The 25,120-nt window shown below is 42.7% G+C and overlaps 1 protein-coding gene across 1 annotated transcript in view; it reads right to left on the reverse strand.

Annotated features, from left to right (window-relative positions):
• Positions 1-4,219: 4,219 nt before the first annotated feature.
• slc9a7 (solute carrier family 9 member 7) overlaps positions 4,220-25,120 on the reverse strand; it is a 71,475-nt gene continuing 50,574 nt past the window's right edge. The window contains exons 14-16 of the mRNA XM_080733812.1: positions 19,908-19,990; positions 16,686-16,791; positions 4,220-12,212 (exon numbers count right to left, since the gene is read on the reverse strand). Of these exons, the coding sequence (XP_080589938.1) occupies positions 11,958-12,212; positions 16,686-16,791; positions 19,908-19,990 (444 nt within the window). The 3' untranslated portion in view covers positions 4,220-11,957. The remainder of the gene's footprint in view (positions 12,213-16,685; positions 16,792-19,907; positions 19,991-25,120) is intronic.

Raw genomic sequence — 25,120 nt, forward strand, 5'->3', positions numbered from 1 at the left:
GCACGACATCTCGTGTGATTCAAAGGATGAAGGTAAGAAAGAGGCCACTGATGATTGCTAAGTTGTCGGTGCCATGGCATTGGTCCGACATCTCATTGTTCCTACATCCCATTAGTCTGAATCTGGTGAATGTTAACCTGGTGAATGCTACTATGCCTAAACCTAACCCTAATCTCAGTAAAACTATGCCTAAACCTAACCCAAACCCTAACCTTAACCCTAACCAAAGTAGGACTAATGACATGTTGTAGGACTAATGAGATTTAGGACTTATGGGCAGTCCCCAAGTTAAGTCATCATCATCATCATCTTTGCTATATCATCCTTGGCACAATGTACCCCCAGCCCTTTCAAGATTCCTTGAAAATATCTTAGCTACAAGCTCACAACGCATTGCATTGTGATGTGTTGTGATCTCTGTGTCGCATCTCACACAGTCACATACACTGCTTTTGGGGATCCCCCCCCCCCCCCCGGGCTGTACCCACTTTGAGAACCACTACATGATATTAGCTTATTCTTACCAAGCCTGTTTACACTGTTGCAAAATATATGTTCTTAGCAAATCTGCTTCAACAGTGCTGAGGTCAATGCGATTCAGTGCATTTGATCCCATAACACCTGTTGAATGAGCTTGATCTTTTTTTTTATTATGGTTGTGATTCGGTTCGGTTTAGATTTCCCTGTTATGAATTTAACAATGTTAGTGGACTCTGTTCCTTCCTTATAGATAACGGATCTGGCCAGAGCCCTCATAATCTCTCATAACAGACTTACTGACCCATGCAATCAGTTGTTGCAAGAGGTTCTTCAACTTCAAATGTATTGTCACATCGCAAGTTTCCACCAGCTGTGGGTTCAATTATTTTTTTCATGAATTGCATTTAAGAATAAGAGTTTAAGCTGAAAGTGATATTAATGTGTAACTTCATGTGTAACTATGTAACTTTTTAGTATTGTATCTACAGTCTTATGAAGTCTGCAACAAGTCACAGTACCAGCGGAGGAAGAATAGTACATGTTAAGTAACACAGAGAACAGTTTAGGGTCAAAAGTGGGCAGTGCAGGTCAGATATTGCAAATTCTTATCAGTTTTACACCTAACTAGAGAGAAGAAATTGATGTTATGTTGTCGTTATGGACGAGGCATGACATCTCTCTCGCGCGATTTATTAATAATGATAGAAAGATCAGAAGTTTTTATTCATCTTTAGGGTGAAAATTGTATAAGGCATGTGGTGGTGTTTATGTATTACTGTACAAATGTGTGTATGTGTTAGGGCATTCACGAATAGTGATTTTTAGTATTCAAATTATTTGACCTCAGTATTCGATCTCAAGTTTTCGAATAGTCGAATATTTGACAGGACTGGCCAAACTGTCAAATATTAAGTAAGCAAGAGGCAAACATTGTGAAAATAGCCGATCTACATGCTCACAACGCCTCGCAAAACCGAGTCACATTAATACCTACAATTCCCAGTGCTTGTCAGGGTGGGGGTCCCCAGTTCAAATATGTTTATTTTGGGGGTCACGGCCTAAAAGGTTTGAGAAGCCATGGTATAGAGCATTAACAAATTAATCCACCAGGGGCATTGACAACTCATTCTTATGACTTCCTATCTAGCCAAGCTTTATAAACTATATGTTTTTCAAGCAGAAAACAATAAAAAAAATAAAAATACGCGAATATTCGACTTCGGTGAACAACGTCGAATAGTGACTTTGATATTCGAATATTCGAATATTTGGTGAATACCCTAGTATGTGTGTGTGTGTCTGTCTGTCTGTCTGTCTGTCTGTCTGTCTGTCTGTCTGTCTCGACCTGTGTTGTGGAACTATGTGGTACTTCTTTAAGACACTTTGTAGGGACCTCTGATGAACAATATTGTGGAGTTGGAGCTTCTGACAGCAAATGTCAGGGAAATGCTTCTCCCTGACCAATCCGTGTGTTCAATAGAGGGCTCATTGTTTGCTCCTTTCTGGCAGCGCTGGGCTCTTCTCATGGATAACTGGGGGCTGGCACCGAGTTGCTGGGCCTTGGACCACGCTGTGAAAAAGGGGATCATTGTATATTCCTGTCCATGAAGGGCTCCAGCTCCCAGGGTTACGCCTGTCACCGCCAGCCCTCCACAAGCGAACCCTTTACAACCAGGCTGGCCTGCAAGCCGTCCACATGGTGCAGACACAGTGTGGCTGCAGTGGGGACCTTTGGGTCCATCCAGCGATGGTGTTCGGAAAGTGTAACGATTGCTGAGCCCTGTTTTATAGTTGATCGTACACCGAAAATAGCCGATCAATTGCGTTTGCATTGTGAGCTTGAAGAACGGCTATTTTTTTGCCATTTCGTTCCCTCGCTTTAAAAGAAATCACCAAAGCAGGTTGGAAGTGTTTACCTCGTTTGACAGAGGTTTGGGAGGCTAGCGAGTTGGTTAGAGCAGGGGTCTTCAATAGGGGGTCTGGGACCCCTAGGGGGTCCTCAGAGTTACTACAGGGGGTCCTCCAAATCTTTGTGTAATAGAAGCTTTTTTTTCTTCTTTTTTATATTAACCACTTGAACCCGAGAGTCCGAGAACTTAAGCCAAAAATAGCAGATCTACAAGCTCACAACTTGTGAGCCTGTAGATCGGCTATTTTTGGCAAAGAGCTTTGGTGTAGAGGAGGAAAAAGAGCAGAGTGAAAGGTCAAGTTTTAGTATTGACGGTTCAAGTGGTTGAATATCTGAAAACACAAATTGACATGAATCCAAAAAATACACTGATGATTGTGCTGTCAAACGATGAAACTATGTGGAATCTTTGAAAAGGTCGTGGGGGTCCCTGCTTCATCTCTTGGCCTGAAAACATTGAGGACCCCTGGGTCAGAGAGGCAGTCCAGTAATGGATAGGTCCAAACTGAGGTCAATCCCATTCTATCAAAAGGTGCCCTCTCTGTGTCCTTGAGTTAAGCACTAAATCACTGCAGTGCTCACACTCACTGCAAGTCTTTGAGAGTTGTACGCTAAAGTGTACAAACTGTACATTGTCGGTTGTCTCATTATACAGCCTTGGCTGAATCACTTTAAACAAAATGCATTTCTCTGTTTTACAGGGGGCCAGGCATTCAGGCTGAAACAGGGTGAAATAACAATGAGACGAGTTGGAATCTGGTCCTCGGGGGAATTCACAAGCACAAAGGTTGGGTTACGTCCCCTCAAGAAGGCCCATTTGTTGCTCGGGGGAGACAGTCGAGGCCGACGGGGTACCAGAGATGTATTTGCAACAGGCGGCCATCAACAGCTGTAGCATTGCCTGTTTGTTAACCAAGACCCCCGCTCGGCTACAGAGACAAACGTCACCAAGAAGAAGGCTGCTGCTCCACTGGCCAGGCCCTGTCCCTCTGCCCTTTCATCAGCACTAATCCCTTCTCAATCCCCTGGCAGGCCAGGGCCAGAATAAGCCTGAGACTGGTCCTGCCTCGGAGACTACCTTTACTGCCAAGATCGGGATTGGAGCACCGGGCCACGTCGTGTTTAGCCTCACCTGTGACCTCCGTGCAGCCCTCATGTGGCCAGCCAGTGACTAAAGCGTGGCAGTAATCTTGAGCACTACTGATACTTACCTGTAGCTGGCTCACTAACAATGCTAATTTAGAGCGCTTTGAAAGAAGAAACTGTTTTGGTGGGAAGAGAGCTGACTGGGGAGCTACTGTGCGACTCCCCCCGCATCCATCCCACCTCAGGAATCCAGACAGCTGCCGGCTCTCTGCTGTTACTGACCAAACGCTCACATTGGTGTGACATTTTCTAATATCCCATGGACGTGCCTGCAAGAGCTGCCTTGTCTCCTTGGCCAACTAGCTTTGCGCAAGCTGTCACATGACAGGCGATACTGACAAATTGTATGTACTGTAGCCGTCTCGCAGTAAAGAGAATGGATTATTTTCTAAAATGTTGCGCCGTTTATTATGTGCCACCGGTCACGGTAGTGTTGGAGGGTAAAGATTTTATCGGCATTTAGATGTTTGGTGTTCATTTCTGGACATCTAAAAAGAAGCCTTTGTCCTGACAAGGCAAGGAAGGACAACTTTAAATGAACTTCAATAAAGTTAAATTAGTAAATACTGTGGAGTATGGATTATGTCTGTTATGTCTAAAATGATTTAAACTGGTCTATGATGACATCTCTGGCAAAAAAAAAAGGAAAGACATCTTGGATGGCTCTTCATTTGAAACATTTTTAATTAACACGTTCACATGCAAAATATTGCAGGTAAAGGTCGGCAGCTGGTTGTTGCAACTAGAAACAACAGGTGTACATTATTATTTACAATTGGCTACATCTCATATTTCTCAAGTACAGACGGCATAGAAGGACAGACAGCCATCAGCAAGACCTACAGACCAAGAGAGAGCGCAAGTCTGGAGAGAGAGTGCACTTGAAGGTTATGTAGTATGCTTCATTTATAACTCCACTGCACAAGGAATTATAAGCTCAAGCTTAAAGGAACACTTCACCACGTCTTTCAACCGGTTCTTCATATAATTGGTCCCCATTAATGCTCATAAAATGGCACAATTTCTTATTTGCTCTGTGTCTCAGGCTGTCTGTGGACTATTCCAAAACATCCTCGCCTTGAGGAGATTCCAATCTAATGGAAACTACATCCTTTCTTTTCCTGGAAAGTTATCACGCTGAAATGGAAGCCATTGTTCTTGTATCAGCGAATAATAAAACTGTCGGTAGGCACATTTTCAAACAATCCACAGTCGACCTCAGAGCCGCAAAATGATACCGTCTCACTGTGAGCATTAGTGAGAACCCATATATGGAGATGATGTTTAAAAACAGCAACATGTTCCTTTAAGCCCCGGGGGCCCCCAGGCTCCTTGCATGAGCCTCCTCAACTTGAATCTAAAGTGCTAAATACTGCTCCCTTGCCCACAACGTTGCTGTCATCATAAATGTCTCCCATGTCTTTAATAGTAACACTTTAGTTTTTCTCATCATGGACATAAACAGATGCAAGCCCTGCCAGTCTTTTTTTCTTAGGTTCGTTAATAAAACAGGCAAATGGCGGGCAAATTTCTCATCAACAGACATATTGTCCCATGGACATTTTCACAGTTTCCAATGTGTACAGTATTTCACAGCCAGGAGGTAACTGCAAAAAATCTGCTGTCAGTTATATGGGGAATTCTATTTTCAAGCTACACCAAAATGAGCCATATAGCACAGAATAGCTGGTATGAGCATCACAGAGGGAGACATGATAGTATTAGCATGACTGGGCAGTGATCTTGGCACATGTCCAAATACGGGGTTCTCTGGACACACAACAATGGCTCTTTGAGGCAAATTTGTAAATGAGTAGGTTCCAGACACAGGCTTTCGTCTACATCAGATTGTGGAAACAGATTTTGTGACAGAGTGCAACGCAGAATGTTGTGTCCCCCCTTTTCTTACTAGAGTATATGACCCAGTGTCCATACAACTGGCTGGGGCTTGCATAACTAGATGGATTTCACTACAGACAATTGGGCCTTTCACCCAACCCGGCAACGCCGCAATTCACACTTGATCTTAACGTACAGACATATACGTAGGCTTCCTTCCTTGGGAGCCTTTAGTACTGTACAGAATGTTCCAAGGAGAAAATCCGACAGACAGAACACATTACATCCTCCGGTTCAGTGGTTCTCAAAGGTTTTCATGTCATGGACCTCCAAATATATATACAGTATATATCTTTTGGGCCTCGGACACCCAATTGAGAACATTTTGTTCCAGGGACACCCCATACAAGATTTGTGTTAATGTTTCTAAATCTAAATGTAAAAGAAAATAGCGTATCTTTTAGCTCACAATGTGTCACATCGCAATGTTTTCTGAGCTTGTATATCGGCTCATTTCAAATAGCCAATGTATATATGGTTAAAATGATTAAACATATTTTGTGTTAAACTCATTTAGCTGGGACCCCCTCAAGGAGCCCCCCCCCCCGACTTGAGAACCACTGCTCCAGTTCAATAGGAACAAGTGGTTCATTTTATTTTTAAATCAGAAATCTTTTTTTCCCTTAAATCCACAGACCGCTCAGCTGAGCTAAAGTGCTTGCATTCCTCTCCTATAGTGCACAGCTGGAACAGATATTATACAGGTCCCAGGAAAGGCCAGCGTGAGCGTCAAATCGCCTGCTACAATTTACAGTTGAATGGGAGCTCAAGGGAACAAGAGAGGAAAAAGTAAGAAAGATACCAGCTCTGGAAAAAGTTAAAGAGACCAACATGTTCTTAAATCGGCATCTCCATGTTTGACACACATTCCATTCCTGTGCCTGTTGAATTCCAACACAAGCACACATCGTTCTATTCAAACAGCCACGTCACCTTATTTCAACCTGTCTTCATATCATTAGTCTCACTAATGCTCATTATATGATGGTACTGTACCATTTCTGTCTACTCACCCCATGTCTCAGAGGAGGGCTGTGGACCGTCTAGAAACCTGCCTTTCCAGTAAGAGAAAAGTGTTTCTATTAGCTTGGAATCCCTATAGATCAGTGGTTCCCAAACCTTGTGACCCAAAAGAGAAAATATGACATTTGCCCAGGACCCAAACTATAGCAGATCTACAAGCTCACGAGTTGCTTCTCGCCGCGATGAGCTTCTATAGATCGGCTATTTTCACTACTTCTTAACGTATTTGTTTTCTAATTCATGGAATTTCTTAGATTTCTTTTCATTCATTCATGAAATGACTTGGTAAAATCATTGAATTTCGTTTTATAATTCATGAAAATGTTTGCATGTTTGCACAAAAAATTAAGGGACCCATAAAAATGCCTCCGTGACCCACAAATGGGTCCCGGCCCAGTGTTTGGGAAACTATAGATGTCATTGGTAGGGGGGTTTCTGAACTGTCTACCGCCCACCAATGAGACAGAGTGAAGAGATGGAAATTGTGTCATTTTATAATGAGAATTAGTGACTATTGTGAGGACTAATTATATGGAGATAAGGTTGAAAATGGATCCTTTAATGAGGTACTGATTGGTTGACCAGTATAAAAACCAATGCTGTGGTTATCACCATCCTATTGCAAGAACCAGATGGATGAAAAAAAAAAAAAAAGAAAAAAACCCCCACTAGTATTAGACACTAGTAGTAAACATTAAGTATTGTGTCATCTTAAATGTATATGCAGAGGTCTGAATTAAAACACTTATTTTGAGCTGTTGTCATGTTTTGCCAATAGATAGAATTTGGGAGAAATGTCAGTATACTTTATAGATAATCAAAAAACATTTTTTTTGACTCAAACACATACATACCAAACCAGATAAATTGATAATTTTGCAGTAGACAATTGTTGTTTTGGCCAGGGCTGTATATTGTTGCTATCAGGCAGAAACCTTGTATCTCCATATCGAAACGTTTTTTCTTTTTTTCTTTTTTTACACTTTTCCTAAATGAAAGCCCTACTTCATCATACTAGTGTCACATGTTTAATGTGAAACTTTTCAGTTCAAGACCCAAAAGAGAGATATTGGACGTTTGCCCGGGACCCAAACTAGTGAAAATAGCAGATCTACAAGTGCATAAAAATCAGTTTGACCCGCCATTTGTGGGTCACGGACTGATTTGTTTTGCGCTTGTAGATCCAGTTTGGGAAACAGTGCTATAATGCACCCTGTGAGGATTGTCTAAGGATGTGCCACACAGAGTGAGTAAACTGCTGCGAGGTCAGCTCAAATTCAATAACTGCTGCTTTCTATAATAGCTCTCAGCAACCTGTGGAGCGCTGCAAATCAATGGGTTGGAAAATGACTGACCTCAGCACACTGTTGTGGAAAGTGTTGGGATGGAAACTAGTGCAGTGACTGGCACCTCGCTGCTGTCGGGTGGAAGGAACCCTTGCACGTCCAAAACCGGTCCTTTTTTTATTATCATTTTAACTCCTCAGTTACTGCCAATTAAATATGCCCTCGAGTGGCATTATTGCCAGAAAATCTCCATAGACTCCCATGTAATTTATAGTGCACAGATCATGCACCATGTTTGTGCAGGCTGTTCACAGCTTTCAAACAAAAAAATCAGATTGGAAATCCGTTCAGGCATTCTTGAGAAAATAGCCATTATGTTTTCTTCAGATGTAAACAAACATGGCTGCCATGTTTGAAAGATGGGGTTGCATGGGGGGTGGAACATGCAAAATCGCGATTGAAATCATGTTTACTAGATTTAATGGGGTCCAAAAAATTTTTTTTTTTAAAAAAATATATATATATTAAAAAAAAAAAGTTTTTTTTTTTGGTTTTTTTTCTAAGTAAAAGTCGCTTGGCAGGGAAGTCCATAGTGAGAAAGTTGATCTAAAAGTTGTTTGGCACTGTATGAGTTAAAATAGCTAAATTAGCCGATCCATGCACAAGCTTGTGGATCTGCCATTTTCACTACTTTTGTGAGCAACTCTTGTATGATCAATTAGGGCATTAATTTAGTGAAGATTTAGTGAACAACAAAACATACGTTGAAAGGTTTGTGCCTGACCGCAACGATTTGTAATCTTTAATTCATTATCTTTTTTTTTACATAAAGCATGGGCGAACAACTTTGGTTTTGGTAGTCCCTCTATACATGCCATCTTTGATTATATAAGCAGGAGCTATGTAACATTTAGACCTGTGGTTCTCAACCTTTTTACACCAAGTACCACCCCAGAAATATCTGTCTCTCCATGTAGCACCATAATAACTGATGTTAAAATACAGGTGCGTAGTAGACCTATCCCATCCTATTCAGCTATGCACAAGCCAATCATTTGGACCAACTCCGCCGGTCATCATATTATTGGCTATTGGAATGCAACAAAAACAACTACTCCTTTAACTCCTGTAGTTGTCACACAATGCCGCAGACACTGAGACATACATTGAGACATACTGTACATTGAGACAGACATTGAGAACCTTTTTCAGCCAAGTGCTTGGTCAGATATTTCACTCCGCTTTTGTCTTTTTTCTTCTTTTTTGGGAGACTCCTCTGTGTACCACCAGAGGGGGGGGGGGTCCTCTGTGTACCACCAGAGGGGGGGTCAAGTACCACCAATGGTACATGTACCACAGGTTGAGAATCACTGATTTAGACAATAATGCCCGATTTACAGTTGCGTTCCATGTCACCTGAAAACAGCTAATCTACAAGCTCACAACATGCAACGTGTTGTGAGCTTGTTAGACTGGCCATTTTCAGTGCGCAACCAACCATAAATCAACTTAAATACATATAGAAAAAAGGCTACATCTTGGGAGTTGCATTCCGTTTTGTTTTTAGAAGCAGTATGTCAATTGCCATTTGTGCCATTAGGAAGATCACATGTTCCCCTTATTAATTACCGAAGAGCAATTTTAGAGGAAGTGTTTGGGTTACTTGTATCAAGGCTATGGGGAAGTTGCTTCAGTCGTAAAAAGTGTATACAGACAGAGAATGTGCATGTTAAGAGATACATTTCAAGGACACTTTCATTTCCCCATGTTTGCTTAGATACAGAACATAAAAACTTAAACAAAATAATTCACATTTTCCTCTAACCTTTAAAAGACAGATGTACTAAAAACAAAAACATTGTGACATGTATCGATTCCTTAAAAGTGGAAATGAAAAATTAGGCTACACAATTGGCCATAATTGTATAAAACCACTGACATGGTTCCATTTTACACTTGCTTTTAACTAATAAGTTGTGAAAGTTGGGAGAAGTGGGATTTCCTTTTTTTTTTTTAGGTATCACTGTACACCCAAGAGATAGCGTAGTTGAATATATGTGCCAACACCTTTCCAAACCAAAAAACATACCTAAGTGCAAATGTAAAATACTCCCCAAGTCACAGTTATATTTTAAAGACTAGCACATACAGTACACAGGATATAGACATTGATTTGGTAATTTGCCAATTGCTTATAACTGAGACAGACTCAACAAGCCCTGTACTGTCAGGCAGGGAAGCACGTCCGAATTCCCATAAATGATGTTAGAAGTCTGTTTTTATTTACTGTGGAGTTTTAATCATGAGCTTGTCAGGTGAAAACGTATTCACTGTTGGGTTTGGTCTGGTGATTGGGTTTGTGTGCATCTCTACACTGTGCCGTTTGCACGCAAGGCCCTTTTGAAAGCAATCCAACTGGTGAAAGCATGTGGTTTATGCCAACTGCTTGATTTAGGCTCAATGAATGCATTCATCTGTTAAATATACTTTCAGAGTGGGATATTGCACTGGGTTTGGTCTAGTGGCCTTTAATTTGAAATGTATCTATGCACCTCTCATGAATAAGGATACATTTAGCAGTTTATAAGAAATTTGGATTGCCGTTAAATGGTCACAGAACTGGAGATAACTGGCTGAGCGTTATGCCGATGTTGTCATCAGCACAGGTGGCCATGTCACATTTATTGCGCGATAAGGTTAGTTCCATAGCATAAATCAAAGACATGCAACAAAGGCTAGAGACGGGTTCCCTGTAACATGAACACTATTTGTAATTGTTGAGATGAACGCAGGCGATTCTAAATCTTACTAAAACAAAAGTGTGCATTGTATTTACATGCTTGCATTCTTAACCCACATTCATTCATTCATTCCAGATTGTGATGGTAATTAAGAGGGGCCAAACATTCACAATCCACCCCCTTCCCTCTGCAGCCTACAGATTCTCCACTACACACATGCTTTTGTTTGAGTGCAACAGAGTCTTCAGCACAAACATCCACCCAGCCTTGGTCAGCCTGCTTCCTCAAGGCGTGTGGTACAAGGTGACGAATTCATGTTCTTCACACAGACGTGTATGGACTAGAGCCCGACCCACACATGGGCCATTATTTGACGTTTTTGATGACATCCGTATCAGCAATCATGCAGATAATGTGTCCAGATTTGTATCCACTTTCAACCTGGTGTCACCGTTTTGGGAATGACAACTTTGTGTTTGCTTTAATTTATTTGCTTACATACACCATATAAGTTCAATGTTCTCAAATAGAAACTTTGATCAAATCTTAAGTTTTAGTCCAAAAATATTAGTCAAAAAATATCTGTGGTGGTCTAGGACTCGAGATCGGATCCCAAAATCTGGCCTCAGTCGGGCTCTAGTAGGAAGAGATTGCAAGGTTCTTAATACTGGGGTATGGTTTGCGAGGGATTTCTAATGAGCTTGAGCATCTCAGCAGTCACCCATTATGCTGTGATGACAGAATCATCACACACTGTGACAAGCACACTGAACCGCGCGCACGGTCTCACATTGCACTTCTTTCGAACAACTTGAGCACACAAAATATGGCATATTCAAAAGTGCAGCGATTGCATGTCCTGTGAAAGGTAGATTGTCCCTAAATCCTGCATAACGACTCGCCCTCCCGTTTATATAAGGGAGGGGGAGGAGAAAAAAGTAAACAAACATCGGTAAAATCACAGTATAACAGCATGGAGTCTTACGCCTGATTTGTACTTGTCTGCGCGCCGTGTCGCGCACCCAAATTAATAGGCGATCTACAAGCTCACGCGATCTTGCGGACCGGCTATTTTGAGAGAGCGACACCGGTGCACAGCATAAGTTTAAATCACCCTTTCCCCCTTTTTGGAGGGGGCTATAGGCGACGCATGTCTCCTGGATCCTCGGCTCCAGCTCTAAGGGTGATGGTCATGAAATGCTCCTTCCTTCCGCTTCTCGGGGCCCCTAAAAGCGCGGAGTCGACCCGAACCCTCCAGCACTCGTCCCGTCCCGTCCCCTCCCGTCTCGTTCCCGTCTCCGCTCTCCACGAAAGGACCGTACTCTCTGCCCGCAGGAGTGAGGTGTGCGCAGGGTCCAAGGCGAGGAGGCGGGTTGTTTCGGTTTCTCGGATCTGGGGGGGGGGGGGGGTTTAGTGAAGGCAATGGCACATGAGTGAGAGGGGAGGGAGGGGGGTGGAGCGGGTGTCGTACGGTCAGATGTGGTCCTCGATGGGGAAGACGAGGCGCGTGCCGCGGCTCAGCAGCTCCTGCTCGCGGGAGTCGAGCTCGCGCTCCAGCGCCTCCTCCGAGGTGCTGGCGCTCCTCTTCCCGTTGGTGCTCCAGGCCGAGCCGCCCCCGGCCGCGTCCGCCCCGTTGGCCGTGATGGCCGTGTCGCCGTACGTCAGCGTCAGGTCGCCATCGCTGAGGATCAGGTCAGAGTCGTCGTGGTCCGGCAGCTGCTCGTGGCTCTGAAAAGACACCACACGTGGCAGGAGAACATGAAAGGGAAGCTCTACGCCGGTGATCTACAGGGAAGATCTACGGTGAGCTAGCCGGTTAAAAAATATGTTCAGGCGATTCAGATAGAATAATGGAGTGAAACGAAATGAACATTCAGGCTGAGTGTCAGGCTAACGTTGAGCTTACATATCAGCCATTTTCAAATTGCTGATGAAAAAGTGGTTAAGAGTTAACTCATTCGGCTGGGGACCTCCAGGAACTGCCTCGAGGACCCCTAGGGGTCCCTGGACCCCACTTTGAGAACTACTGCCTTAGGGTTCACCCACTATTGATTTACAGAAACAAGAGGGACGAAGGGAGACCTCTGTTTAAGTGTTCTGTGTAGCAGAGATGTGAGTGAAACATACAGTATCTGACGATGCTCTATTAAGACTGTAGGATTAGCACTGCAGTGCAAAGCTGCAGTCAACAACTCAACGTACATTCAAACATATAAATGACCCACGCACAGCAGAAGCATGACTATGTTCCTCTCCCAAGACTGGCTATGAATGGGATTTACACACAGTCACCCCGAGAATGAAAAGATACTCAATTTGAGTATTTGGACATGGTCAGGGACGTGCTGGGCCCCTGATTCAGCCCGAGAAAAAGAGTTGTAGAGGCCCTCATTGCGTGCTATAGAGAGAGATCTCTCTCTATAGTGCTGCTGCTACTCAAAGATTTGCCATTTCAGATCACGACAAGTGACAAGCCAGTGGGCCAATTACTGTACATGAGTTATATTTCGTCGTTGTCGGGTGGGAACCTTGTATGTCCAAAACCGTTTGTTTTGTATTTATCATTTTAAAAATGATTTAAACTAGTGAAAACAGCCGATCTACAAGGACACAACGCCTCGCACCGCGAGGCGTTGTGTGCTTGTAGATCTGCTGTTTTCACTACTTTTGTGCAACAGCCTTGTATGATGAAGCAGGGCTTTGCTTTGCGAAAAAATGTATACATTTGTTGGCCGCCCAGTCCCCCAAAACGGAACGGAGGTCGACATTTTATTTTTATTTTTTTCCTAATGGCCGGCCTGGATCGGCCAGGAATGAACCGGCCGTTCAGGAGTTGTCCCGCTTTTCCCAATGGCCAGCACGTCCCTGGACATGGTATAAACAGTTTAAATGGCCGAACAGGCTGTCACAGCTCTAATTAAGTTTGAACAGCGGGGAATCGATCCTATAGGCAGCTTGTGTCCTCAGGGAAGGAGATGAGTTGACTGGATGAGTTTGTGCTGGGTCACCAGCAGGATTATTACTCTGACAAACGGATCAAACGGAATAATCCTGATTACATAACCCGAGCCACCCCAACATTTATCCCAGAGGAAAAAAACTGTAAATTCTACCTAAATCCATCAGGCCTTGTAATGAGATGAAAAGGCAATGTTTTTTTTTTTTGCTTGTTTGTTTTTTTATACGATAATGGATGCAGAGACTGAACCGTTTAAAGGTGTTACGCAACCAAGCATGGGAATTATTCATGATGTTGCCTTTATTAAGCATCTCTCTGAACTAATTCTGTCCGAGACAAATGTTGAGACTAAAAAAAACTTGAATCACCGTCCACACATTTCAATCTGTCGCATTCTCTCAATTCTCTCCAATTGGTGACACGGAACATTGGATTGTCCCCATTACATGAACAATCGACTACATTTGTGGCTTTCCGGATAACAGTCCTATGTTGACAGTCAAATATTGGCCCACACATTATTGTAGTGACAGATGAGCACAAAATGAGAGTAGGAAACATTTGGAGAGACAGAGAGGTCTAATTGCACAGAGAAGACTTGCCAAATGTATGAAAATAGATTTATTTGCATTATAAATGTCAACATAAAATCTCTTCGCCGAAAACAGGCGATCTACAAGCTCACAATACGTTGTGTTACGATGCGTTGACAGCTTGTAGATTGGCTAGATTTGCTGAACGTTCTGACATGCCCAATGCCCATTGCCCAGGACAGGGATGCTCGGGTTCATGTGGTTAAGGAATGCCATGCGCTCATCGTCGCTTTGTGAAAGGCCAGCACGCCGGCTAAAAGTGAGACGATGAACTTGGGACAACTCAGTGTTTCCGAGTTTCAAACTGAATAGGAAAATCTGCCAGCGAGAATCCATGTGTGACCTTCCAGTCAATGGGGTGTTTTCTGCGTCGAAGACTTTAGGACACGAGAGTTTTCTTTTTCTTTTCAAGCGGTCAGCGTTGCGGCGAGGTTGAATGAGTCTTTTGTACAGTCTAGATGGGGGGGAAAAACTGCTGTTTTCCCTTTGTACATTCATTCATCAGCAGACTTGGAAATACTTATGTTACAACTCTACTGAATGAAATGGTGATGTTAACCCATTTAGGCCTAGAATTATTGAATGCTTTAACCAGTGAAAAATAGCAGATATACAAGCTCACGCTTGTAGATCTGCTATTTTTTTTAAAGTCATGAAAATGTGTGCAAATCTTGGAATATATGTATTTTGAAAGCGAACGTTTGTAACTCAAATTTTGCTTCTGGGGGGTCCCTGGAACTAAATATTTTGAGATGCGGGTCCGTGGCCAAATAAATATAATTTTGGGGCTCCTTCACATGAAAAGGTTTTGAGAACCACTGACATAGTAGTCTCTCAAGAACAGACTGAGCTCCAGTTAAGTGAAAAGTACCTTTTCTTTGACGATGGCTGGCCAGATTGCTGACATAGAAACATAGGTTTTTCAAAAAAAACCTTAGAAGAAGGATTCAAAAGACACTTATAGAATCGGGTAAAAATTCTAATTTTCACGATTTTTCAAAAATAGCAGATCTACAAGCTCGCAGCGCGCTGTGAGCTTGTATATCTGCTGTTTTTCAATAGTTAAAGCATAAAATAATGATACACAAAATGTGTACCCGTTCTAAATGGGTTTTAAAGAGCATTTTGTTGCCATTGGACAGAAACCTTGCATCTCCATTTTTCAACTTTTCAGACATTTCTTCTGTAAATGAATGCCCTACTTTGCTGTATAACAGTGTCATACAAAAGTATGACAAACTGTGAGCTTGTTAAATCTGTCCGTGGGTTTCATAAATATTTAACCAATGAAAAGTCTCAACAAGAGCTTGTGGCTAAATAATAACTACGTCGCATCCATTGGAACACAGGTTCTTTTTTTCCCCCCATTTCTTTAAAACAAACAGTTTTGTACATACAAGGTTTCTACCAGACAGACAGTGACCATTTGCAATTATGTAAAAGTGGGCTTGAGGCTGAAACCACTTCCAAGGGGAAACACAGCTTAATTATGCATCAGACAGTACAATGTACTGTTATGGTAAAAAGAAAAAGAAAATAGGCAATTTTCTAGTAATTTCCCCACTATCTTGATCTAACCTCAGCTGCACTGTAGCTTGGAAAAACATACAATGTGACCAATCATTCATTACTTGTGATCCCAAATTCATCTCCTCTTCTAGCTGAGGCAAAACATTTTTCTCCACGGTTGGTTGAGTCGCTAAACTAGGGCAACGCCATTCTACTTTTCTCTACTTTTGTCCCATTTCTGCTAGTGGCTTCCGCTGTACGAAGACTTCAGACACACAACTTCTTGGCAGGCAGGTCGGTCAAAGGCCATTCTCTAAATGAAATGGTGTGTAGCTGCAGAGGGGGAACCCAAAACCTAATCAGCTCAGGAGGACAAGGTGCAAGCAGGCTTCGTGCAGGAAGAGCTTCATGTGCATAATCAAATATGCAACTTCCTTTAACCCTTCTTTCACATATTCGAGTGTCTGTGTGTGTGTGTGTGTGTGTGTGTGTGTGTGTGTGTGTGTAGATCCATCTAAAAACATAGAATATTGTGTAAAAGTGAAAGTGCATTTCTTAACATTCATATATTTCTTTATTTCTTGAAATTCTAGATACACTACAACTACACATTCAGTGAATTATTCCAATGTCCCTGCAAATATGGCAGAATTTGAGAAGCAGACATTGTTAGGACAATTTCTTGGTCCTTACAAGAGAAATGGTTATTTTATATGTAAAAGGAAAAAAAAGGATTCTGGGATTTTAGGCTTACAATTTGGAAGAATTCCTGTTAGGATTATGATGAGGCATTTAAAGGTTAGCGTTATGGTTGATTTATCATTGGCTGAGTGCCAGTGTCATGCACTGAAAAGAGCATATCTACACACTACAGGCTCACAATGCATCACAGTGCTGGGAGCCTGCTGTTATTTGTGGCTAAAGGGCCATGTATAAAAATTGGCAAGAATTTGTCAAAATGGCATTCATGAAATCGGCGTCCTATTCGTTCGCAAGTACAGCAACACTAGCAATGGTGTGTGTGCTAACAGTACTGACCTCATAGGCCTGGGGGCTGGTCAGACAGTGTGTGTGCTAACAGTACTGACCTCATAGGCCTGGGGGCTGGTCAGACAGTGTGTGTGTGCTAACAGTACTGACCTCATAGGCCTGGGGGCTGGTCAGACAGCGGGCCAGAGGTCCACAGCAGGCGGGCAGGGTGGTGGTGAGGGGTGGTCCACTGTGCGTCAGGATGGGCATCAGGTAGCTTGGTGTGTGTGTTAAGGAGACCACTCCCCAGTGGTGGAAAAAAGGTACTCAAACGTTATATATATATATATATATTTCTTTTTTATCCCAGGGTTCTTTTTGTAACCCATTTTTCACCCAGTGCCTTATTGCCTAAGCTGTAATCCTGGGCTCTGCTCTCCTTCTGCCAACCTGGGGAGGGCCCCGAACTGAGCTCATGCGGCGTGATCTAGCCGTTTCTTATCACCTGACAGGGGGGAGCTTCCCCGGTTGGACATGGCGCGCGGAAGGAACACATTATTCCAACCAGTTCCATTCCCTTCCATCAGGCGCCCCGGCTGGCCAGGGGGAGGCATTATAGAGACCAGGATTACTGCATGTTTTTGTGAGGGTATCTACCCTAGGAGACACGGAGGAGAGAACACGCTCCCAACACCCACAGCGTCCCCCGGCGGGAATCGAACCCAGGACGTTCTAGCTGTGAGGCTCTACCTACTGCGCCACCGTGCCCCTCTAGTACTCAAATGTTTTACTTAAGTAAAAGTATCAATACTGCAATGCTGAAATGTTACAAGTAAAAGTCTGGAATTCAAAATGTACTTGAGTAAAAGTACAAAAGTATTGGTATCAAAATATTAAAAGTACCTAAAGTAAAAGTATTCTATTATACAGAATGTCCCATTCCAAGTTTTCAAGTTTATATATAAAGGGCTGAAGTGGTTAATGTATGTTCTGTAATAATAATCAACATCTACAAAGTAACTAGCAACTAAAGTGTTCAAATAAATGTAGTGGTGTAGAAGTAAAAGTATTGGAAATTGGAAATACTCAAGTAAAGTAGTATAATACTTAATAAATGTACTTAGTTACTTTACACCACTGCTACTCCCCAATTAATGTACAGCGTACTCCAACAACCAGGATTTGGGAAAGACATCTAGGTAAGAAATAGCTACATTTTGTGCATTTAATTGACCAATGTTGTTCATAAAATAGAGGGATGTGAGAGAGTCAACCCATAACATGACCTGACTAGCTGTAAAGTCATATTTCTATCTTAGTTGAAATTACATCATTTTGTACTTTTTTCAGTTGAAAATACATCATGTTCGTCATTCAACGAAGCATAAATTTGTCTCAAGTCCCCTAAAGCAGAGGGCTGGAAGGCTTGCTTGAGGAAACACTATAAATAGTGCAGCATCATCACCATTTGCTGGGAACTCACAAAAGCAAAAATGGGAACTTAGCTAAGCATGATTTTGGCCTCAATAGTACATTACAGTCAGTCAGCCATTCTATTAGGGGGGGAAGCCTAATACAAATGACCAGGTTAATGGGACCATTACGTAGGAAGGCAGTCTGCACTGTGTCAGAATGTACATTACATAATGTCCAAACTAAAACCAAAACAGCAGCAGCAGCAGCCAAACTCACAACACACAAGGTATAAAAAGCAACTGTTATCCCTTCACTCTTTTCTGCGGCTGCCCGGGACAAAGTAAACCCAACCCACACTTCAACCCACTCCTCACCATGGAGAAGAGTCCCCGTGGGGAACGAAGCACAGCTGTCTCCTTAAATCAGCCAGAAAAACCAGCACCTGGGGAGGCAATGCTGTAGTTGTGTGCAGGGGCGTCACAAGGGGTAGGAAAGTGGGACTGAGTTACTAGGGCCCAATGTGGTGGAGGGGCCTTAATTATTTCATACTTTTTAGCTATTGAAAATAGCAGGTATACAAGCTCGCAGCGCGGCACCGAGTGCCGCGCTGCGAGCTTGTAGATCTGCTATTTTTGAAAAGTCATGAAAATGTGTGCAATTCTTTGATTATATGTATTTTTTAAGCGAACATTTGTAACTCAAATTTTGCTTCTGGGTGGTCCCTGGAACTAAATATTTTGAGATGGGGGTCCGTGGCCAAATACATACCATTTTGGGGGTCCTTCACATGAAAAGGTTTGAGCTCCACTGACATAGAAACATAGGTTTTTCAAAAAAAAACTCGAAATATTCAAAGATTTTCATGATTTTTCAAAAATAGCAGATCTACAAGCTCGCAGCGCGTATATCTGCTATTTTTCAATAGTTAAAGCACAGGGGCCCCGCAGTGAATCCTTGTACCCAGGGCCCAGAATTTGGTGCGACGCCCCTGGTTGTGTGCTGAAAGCAGTACAGGGGAAGTGGGCGGACGGACCGCAGGTTACAGTACATGTGACTTGCCCTTTGTGTCAACCAAAACACAGCTGCTTTTAACATCTGCCATAAAGTCCAGGGGTTCCCAAACTACTCCATGTCAAGGACCCCCAAAATTAATGTATGCTGCACCAGGAGGGACCCCCCCTGTACAAGATTTGTGTAGTTGGAATGTTTCGGAAAACATTCCAAATTGTTCACATTTCATTCAAGATTTGTTTTGAAAATAGCAGATCTACAAGCACAGAATATGACGTTTGAGAATGGCTGCTATCGAGTACGTTGTGCACCTTGGACTGTATATTCAACATGAACAGACCCCCCCCCCCCCCCCCCCCAATATACTAGACTGGAAATAAACGATGAACATAAAACCAAGAAATGTTCTGCCCTGATCCTCAGAAAATCCTCCCTTGTTGACAATGGGAAACTGAGATCGTTACACAGATGCATGGAGGTTTCTTGATACAGGAACTGGTTGCATTGGACCCATAAACCAGTGGTTCTCAAAATAGAGTCCAGTGACCCCCATGGCCAGTGGCGTGTTCTAGATTTCTTTTCAGGGCATACTATAATCTACGATCCGCGGCCATTCCTGTGGCCAGCGCATACGCCAGTGCATAATGCCTATCAGATACGCTACTTTGAAAGGTTCACGAGGGCAGACGCTATTCTTTTTTTTTCTCACAACATATGGCGTAGACCCCCGTATCAGGTAGAACACAGCACTGCCCATGGCCCTATATCAGTTATTTTCAGAACATCTTGACATTCTTTGAAAATGTTAACACCACAGTGGCACAGTCTTTTCAGATGGGGATCCGCGGCCAAATTAAAACATTCATTTAGGGGTCCTTGCCATGAAAGAGTTTGAGAACCACTAGCTTAATTAAAGTGAAATGTGAAAAGCGCTGCCCTAAACGAGGCAGAACTTAAGAAGGATACTTGTGATCGAAGGTGTACCACAACCTGAACAGCCAGGCACTCTCCTGCTTGGTTTTACTTTGGCCTTCGGCCTGCGGTCCATCCTAAACAAACAAACACACACAGAGAGACGTATTAAGTCATTATATCAGTGTCAATTCAAACAGTGGTGTCTACATCAAAACAGTATTCCACCCAGATGGAAGCCAGAGGAAGCAAGCAGTGTTTTGCAGTACAATGACCCCTGTTGAGCTAACGGACCACCCAGTGTCGCAGGCGTCACGGTTAACGACTTTTCCGGCGGTGTAAATATAACAGGGCAGGGAGGAATGATAAGACAAGGTGCTGGCAAGAGTAAAGCCCTCAACAAAGCCCTAAACAACAGTTATTAAGGCCTCTACAGTAGCTTATACCCCCCACTCCCTTCCTCCCAGCAGCAGTGACGTCTGAACCCTGCTTTAATTCGTAGTGGCTTTCAGTACAGCAGCCAGCTACACTGGGCCATGGCAGTGGTTCCCAACCTTTCCTGAATCGGGGCCTCGTTTGAAAATCTCAAAAGCATTCTCAAAGTTTTCTGCGCTAGGGCATTCACCAAATATTAGAATATTCGAATATCAAAGTCACTATTCGACGTTGTTCACCGAAGTCGAATATTCGCTTAAAAAAAAAAAAGAAATTGTCAATGCCCCTGGTGGATGAATTTGTTAATGCTCTATACCAGGGGTTCTCAAACCATTTTAGGCTGTGACCCCCAAAATAAACATATTTGAACTGGGGACCCCCACCCTGACAAGCACTCAGAATTGTAGGTATTACATTTAATGTGACTCGGTTCCGCAGATAAATATTGTGAAAATAGCAGATCTACATGCTGATGTAGATGGGCTTCTTTCACTATGTTCGTCTCTTGCTTACTTAATATTTGACAGTTTGGACAGTCCTGTCGAATATTCGACTATTCAAATACTTTGAGGTCGAATAATTCGAATATACTAAAAATCACTATTCGTGAATGCCCTATTCTGCGCATGTTTTATTTTAACGATCAAATCGATTGTGATCCGCCTTGGAACAATGGAACCAACGTAGCACAATGAAAGCTCTTTTTTTTTTCAGGTCAAAGATTCTTTACATTCGTTTTTAAATATTAATGCTATCATTAAAATCGTAAGTGTTTTTTTGCCAGGTACTTGGGGGTGCACTTGCAATATCCTCACGGCCCACAGGTGGTGAATCAGTGCACTGGGTCAGGGGTCACCAGGGGGGAGAGAGTGTCACGCAGAACTCAGCAGGGTCAACTGTACTCGACATGCAAATATCTTGGGATCCACATGGGGACTGTGTGGCTCCAATGTGGAACTCAAGACTTCTGTGATGCATCTATGATGTATGACAGTGGTTCTCAACCTTTTCAGGCCGCGACCCCCCAAATAATCATATTTTAACCGGGGACCCCAGCACATTGAAGAGCACTACATCTTGTATAACACGGTTCTATTGTGAAAATAGCAGATCTACATTCACATGTGAGCAAGTGGCTATTTTCCCAATATTTGAGAATTTGGCCAATGTTTCATTTGTAATTTTAGATATTAAAAGTGGACCCCCCCAAAATCATTTGGGGAACCACAGGTTGAGAAACACTGCTGTATGACTCCATATCTGGACAAGGTTTCAGCCCAATCAGAGCTGCGACCGCGGTTTTCCCAGGGACCCCGAGCGCAACGGTGGGGGCCGATGGGCAAGGAGGGTAGCGAGCTTGACGTATTTATTAGAAGTATTCCATAGGAAAAGGTACCGTTTCATGACAGTAAACTAATATTATTGATTCACTTGATTAATGTGTAATATGTACACGTTAGGAAGCATATTTGGAAAAGTAAACATATATCATGTATTTTAGGAATAGCTTTGTATGCTACTCGGCTTTCCATTTTGAAAAATGCCTAGATGGGGAACCCGCCCCGGATATAAAATGATGAGAGGCACTCTTCCCGATTCGTAAGAGACTCGTCGCCAATTGCAAGATATGTAAAAGTTATTTGGGGACATGATGATAATAACCCCTTCTTCCCACTACTAGACTAGGATTTATATTGTCTGTGTTATTGTTTACAACCACAATTATTCACGTGTGGCAAGATCGCGGTTCCACTTGTTTTACTGGTAGGCTAGTGTAGGCCTAGAAGCCTTTTCAGAAGTAAATTTAATGTTTTCCTTTATCGGATGTGATGTAGGGAGCTCCCCACCTTCCTTGCCCATCGGCCCCCACCGTTGCGCTCAGGGTCCCTGGGAAAGAAGAAAAGCCTGGGAAAAGCCCCCAGTAACTGTGGTCCAGCCAATCACAAGCCCCCAGTAACTGTGGTCCAGCCAATCACAAGCCACGGTCGTCAAGGCATCGTTGTGAGCTTGTAGATCAGCTATTTTCTATGTGCGTGTTTTTTTCCTAGGATGACAAAGGGAAAACCACCCTGTTTCATCCTAGGAAAATATCGCGCCATCGTACAACATCTAATTGTAATTTTGCGCATATAAAATGTAGCCTTTCAGATATGTTATTTTACATCAATATTGTTTATGTGAGCCCCTTTGACTTCCACTGATAAGATTTAATATTTCAAAAAGTATAATACATACAGTAGGTGAGACAAAGTGGAGTAGAGGTACTGGCAGAAATTTGGTGCTGAATGACACACACACAGATCCTCTTCTATATCAGGGGTTTTCAAAGTGGGTGACGGGGCACCCTGGGGTGCCGCGACGGCAGTCCAGGGGTGCCGCGAGATCATTTGATAATATTTGGAATTTATTTGGACACTTGAAAAAATATTTAGTATCATTTTAAACTTGAAGTACAAAGTTATTTTCAGTCAGTTCTAACCAAAATGGCTATTATCTCAACGTTTTCCTCGCAACATTATCACAAAAATGTCGTCACTGTCGGGCAGAAACCTCGTATCTCCAAGTTTCAAATGTGTATGTCTTTTGGTAAAGCAAAGCCCAGCTTCATCATACAAGACTGTCGCACAAAACTAGTGAAAACAGCCGATCTACAAGCACACAACGCCTCAGAGATGCATCCTCTTATCAGGCTCCCAGATTATTGTTTAAACATCGTTTGACCTAGGCCTGAGTACAGTATGTGTACTCAGTGTTTGCACAGGCATCCACACTGCCTGACAGGAACTCTTGGCATCTGACTCCTAACATTCATACACTCTCAGTTAAATTAACGATGCGATGCGTTGTGTGCTTGTAGATCTGCTGTTTTCACTAGTTTAGTACATTTTATAGATGATAAATACAAAACGAACGGTTTTGGACATACAAGGTTTCCACCCGACAACAACGATATGCTATAAATATAAGGTGCTGGGAGTGAAAATTATAATGTAGGGGTGCCTCGGATTAAAAACATATTTATGGGGTGCCCCGAGACAAAAAAGTTTGTGAACCCCTGACATAGGTGAGACAAAGTGGAGTAGAGGTACTGGCAGACATGTGGTGCTGAATGATACACACACACAGATCCTCGTCTATACGACTCGTCTCAGAGGAGCCACGCCGTATAAAAGAATTCCGGTTTTTCGGGGGAAGTATTATATCCCATTAGATGACTGTAATTGAAAGAATTGCTAGGCAGGCGGATAATTATAGTTTATAGAAGAGTAGGGTTTGAAGCTGTTCTGCTTCCAGCAGTCTGACTCAGCTCATTCACTTCCACTTTTTCACAGCGCACTGAGCTACCATGTTATGTACGTCAGTCTGGCCTCGTTAGCTGTGTCCCACTGACCAGGATCACAGTGGCTTGGATTAACCACTATAACCATAGCATCTAGGCTTGGATTAACCACTATAACCATAGCATCTAGGCTTGGATTAACCACTATAACCATAGCATCTAGGCTTGGATTAACCACTATAACCGTAGCATCTAGGCTTGGATTAACCCCTATAACCATAGCATCCAGGCTTTGATTAACCACTATAACCATAGCATCTAGGCTTGGATTAACCACTATAACCACTATAACCATAGCATCTAGGCTTGGATTAACCACAATAACCGTAGCATCTAGGCTTGGATTAACCACTATAACCGTAGCATCTAGGCTTGGATTAACCACTATAACCATAGCATCTAGGCTTGGATTAACCACTATAACCATAGCATCTAGGCTTGGATTAACCACTATAACCGTAGCATCTAGGCTTGGATAAACCACTATAACCGTAGCATCTAGGCTTGGATTAACCCATATAACCATAGCATCCAGGCTTGGATTAACCACTATAACCATAGCATCTAGGCTTGGATTAACCACTATAACCACTATAACCATAGCATCTAGGCTTGGATTAACCACAATAACCGTAGCATCTAGGCTTGGATTAACCACTATAACCGTAGCATCTAGGCTTGGATTAACCACTATAACCGTAGCATCTAGGCTTGGATTAACCACTATAACCGTAGCATCTAGGCTTGGATTAACCACTATAACCGTAGCATCTAGGCTTGGATTAACCACTATAACCATAGCATCTAGGCTTGGATTAACCACTATAACCATAGCATCTAGGCTTGGATTAACCACTATAACCATAGCATCTAGGCTTGGATTAATCACTATAACCATAGCATCTAGGCTTGGATTAACCACTATAACCATAGCATCTAGGCTTGGATTAACCACTATAACCGTAGGATCTAGGCTTGGATTAACCACTATAACCATAGCATCTAGGCTTGGATTAACCACTATAACCATAGCATCTAGGCTTGGATTAACCACTATAACCATAGCATCTAGGCTTGGATTAACCACTATAACCGTAGGATCTAGGCTTGGATTAACCACTATAACCATAGCATCTAGGCTTGGATTAACCACTATAACCGTAGGATCTAGGCTTGGATTAACCACTATAACCGTAGGATCTAGGCTTGGATTAACCACTATAACCATAGCATCTAGGCTTGGATTAACCACTATAACCATAGCATCTAGGCTTGGATTAACCACTATAACCATAGCATCTAGGCTTGGATTAACCACTATAACCATAGCATCTAGGCTTGGATTAACCACTATAACCATAGCATCTAGGCTTGGATTAACCACTATAACCGTAGCATCTAGGCTTGCATTAACCACTATAACCGTAGCATCTAGAGCAGGGGAGGGCAACTTTGATGATGGAGAGGGCCACTATATTTTCACACCCACTCC

The sequence above is a fragment of the Nannobrachium achirus genome, assembly GCF_963921795.1.
Source record: "Nannobrachium achirus genome assembly, chromosome: 1".
NCBI lineage: Eukaryota > Metazoa > Chordata > Actinopteri > Myctophiformes > Myctophidae > Nannobrachium > Nannobrachium achirus.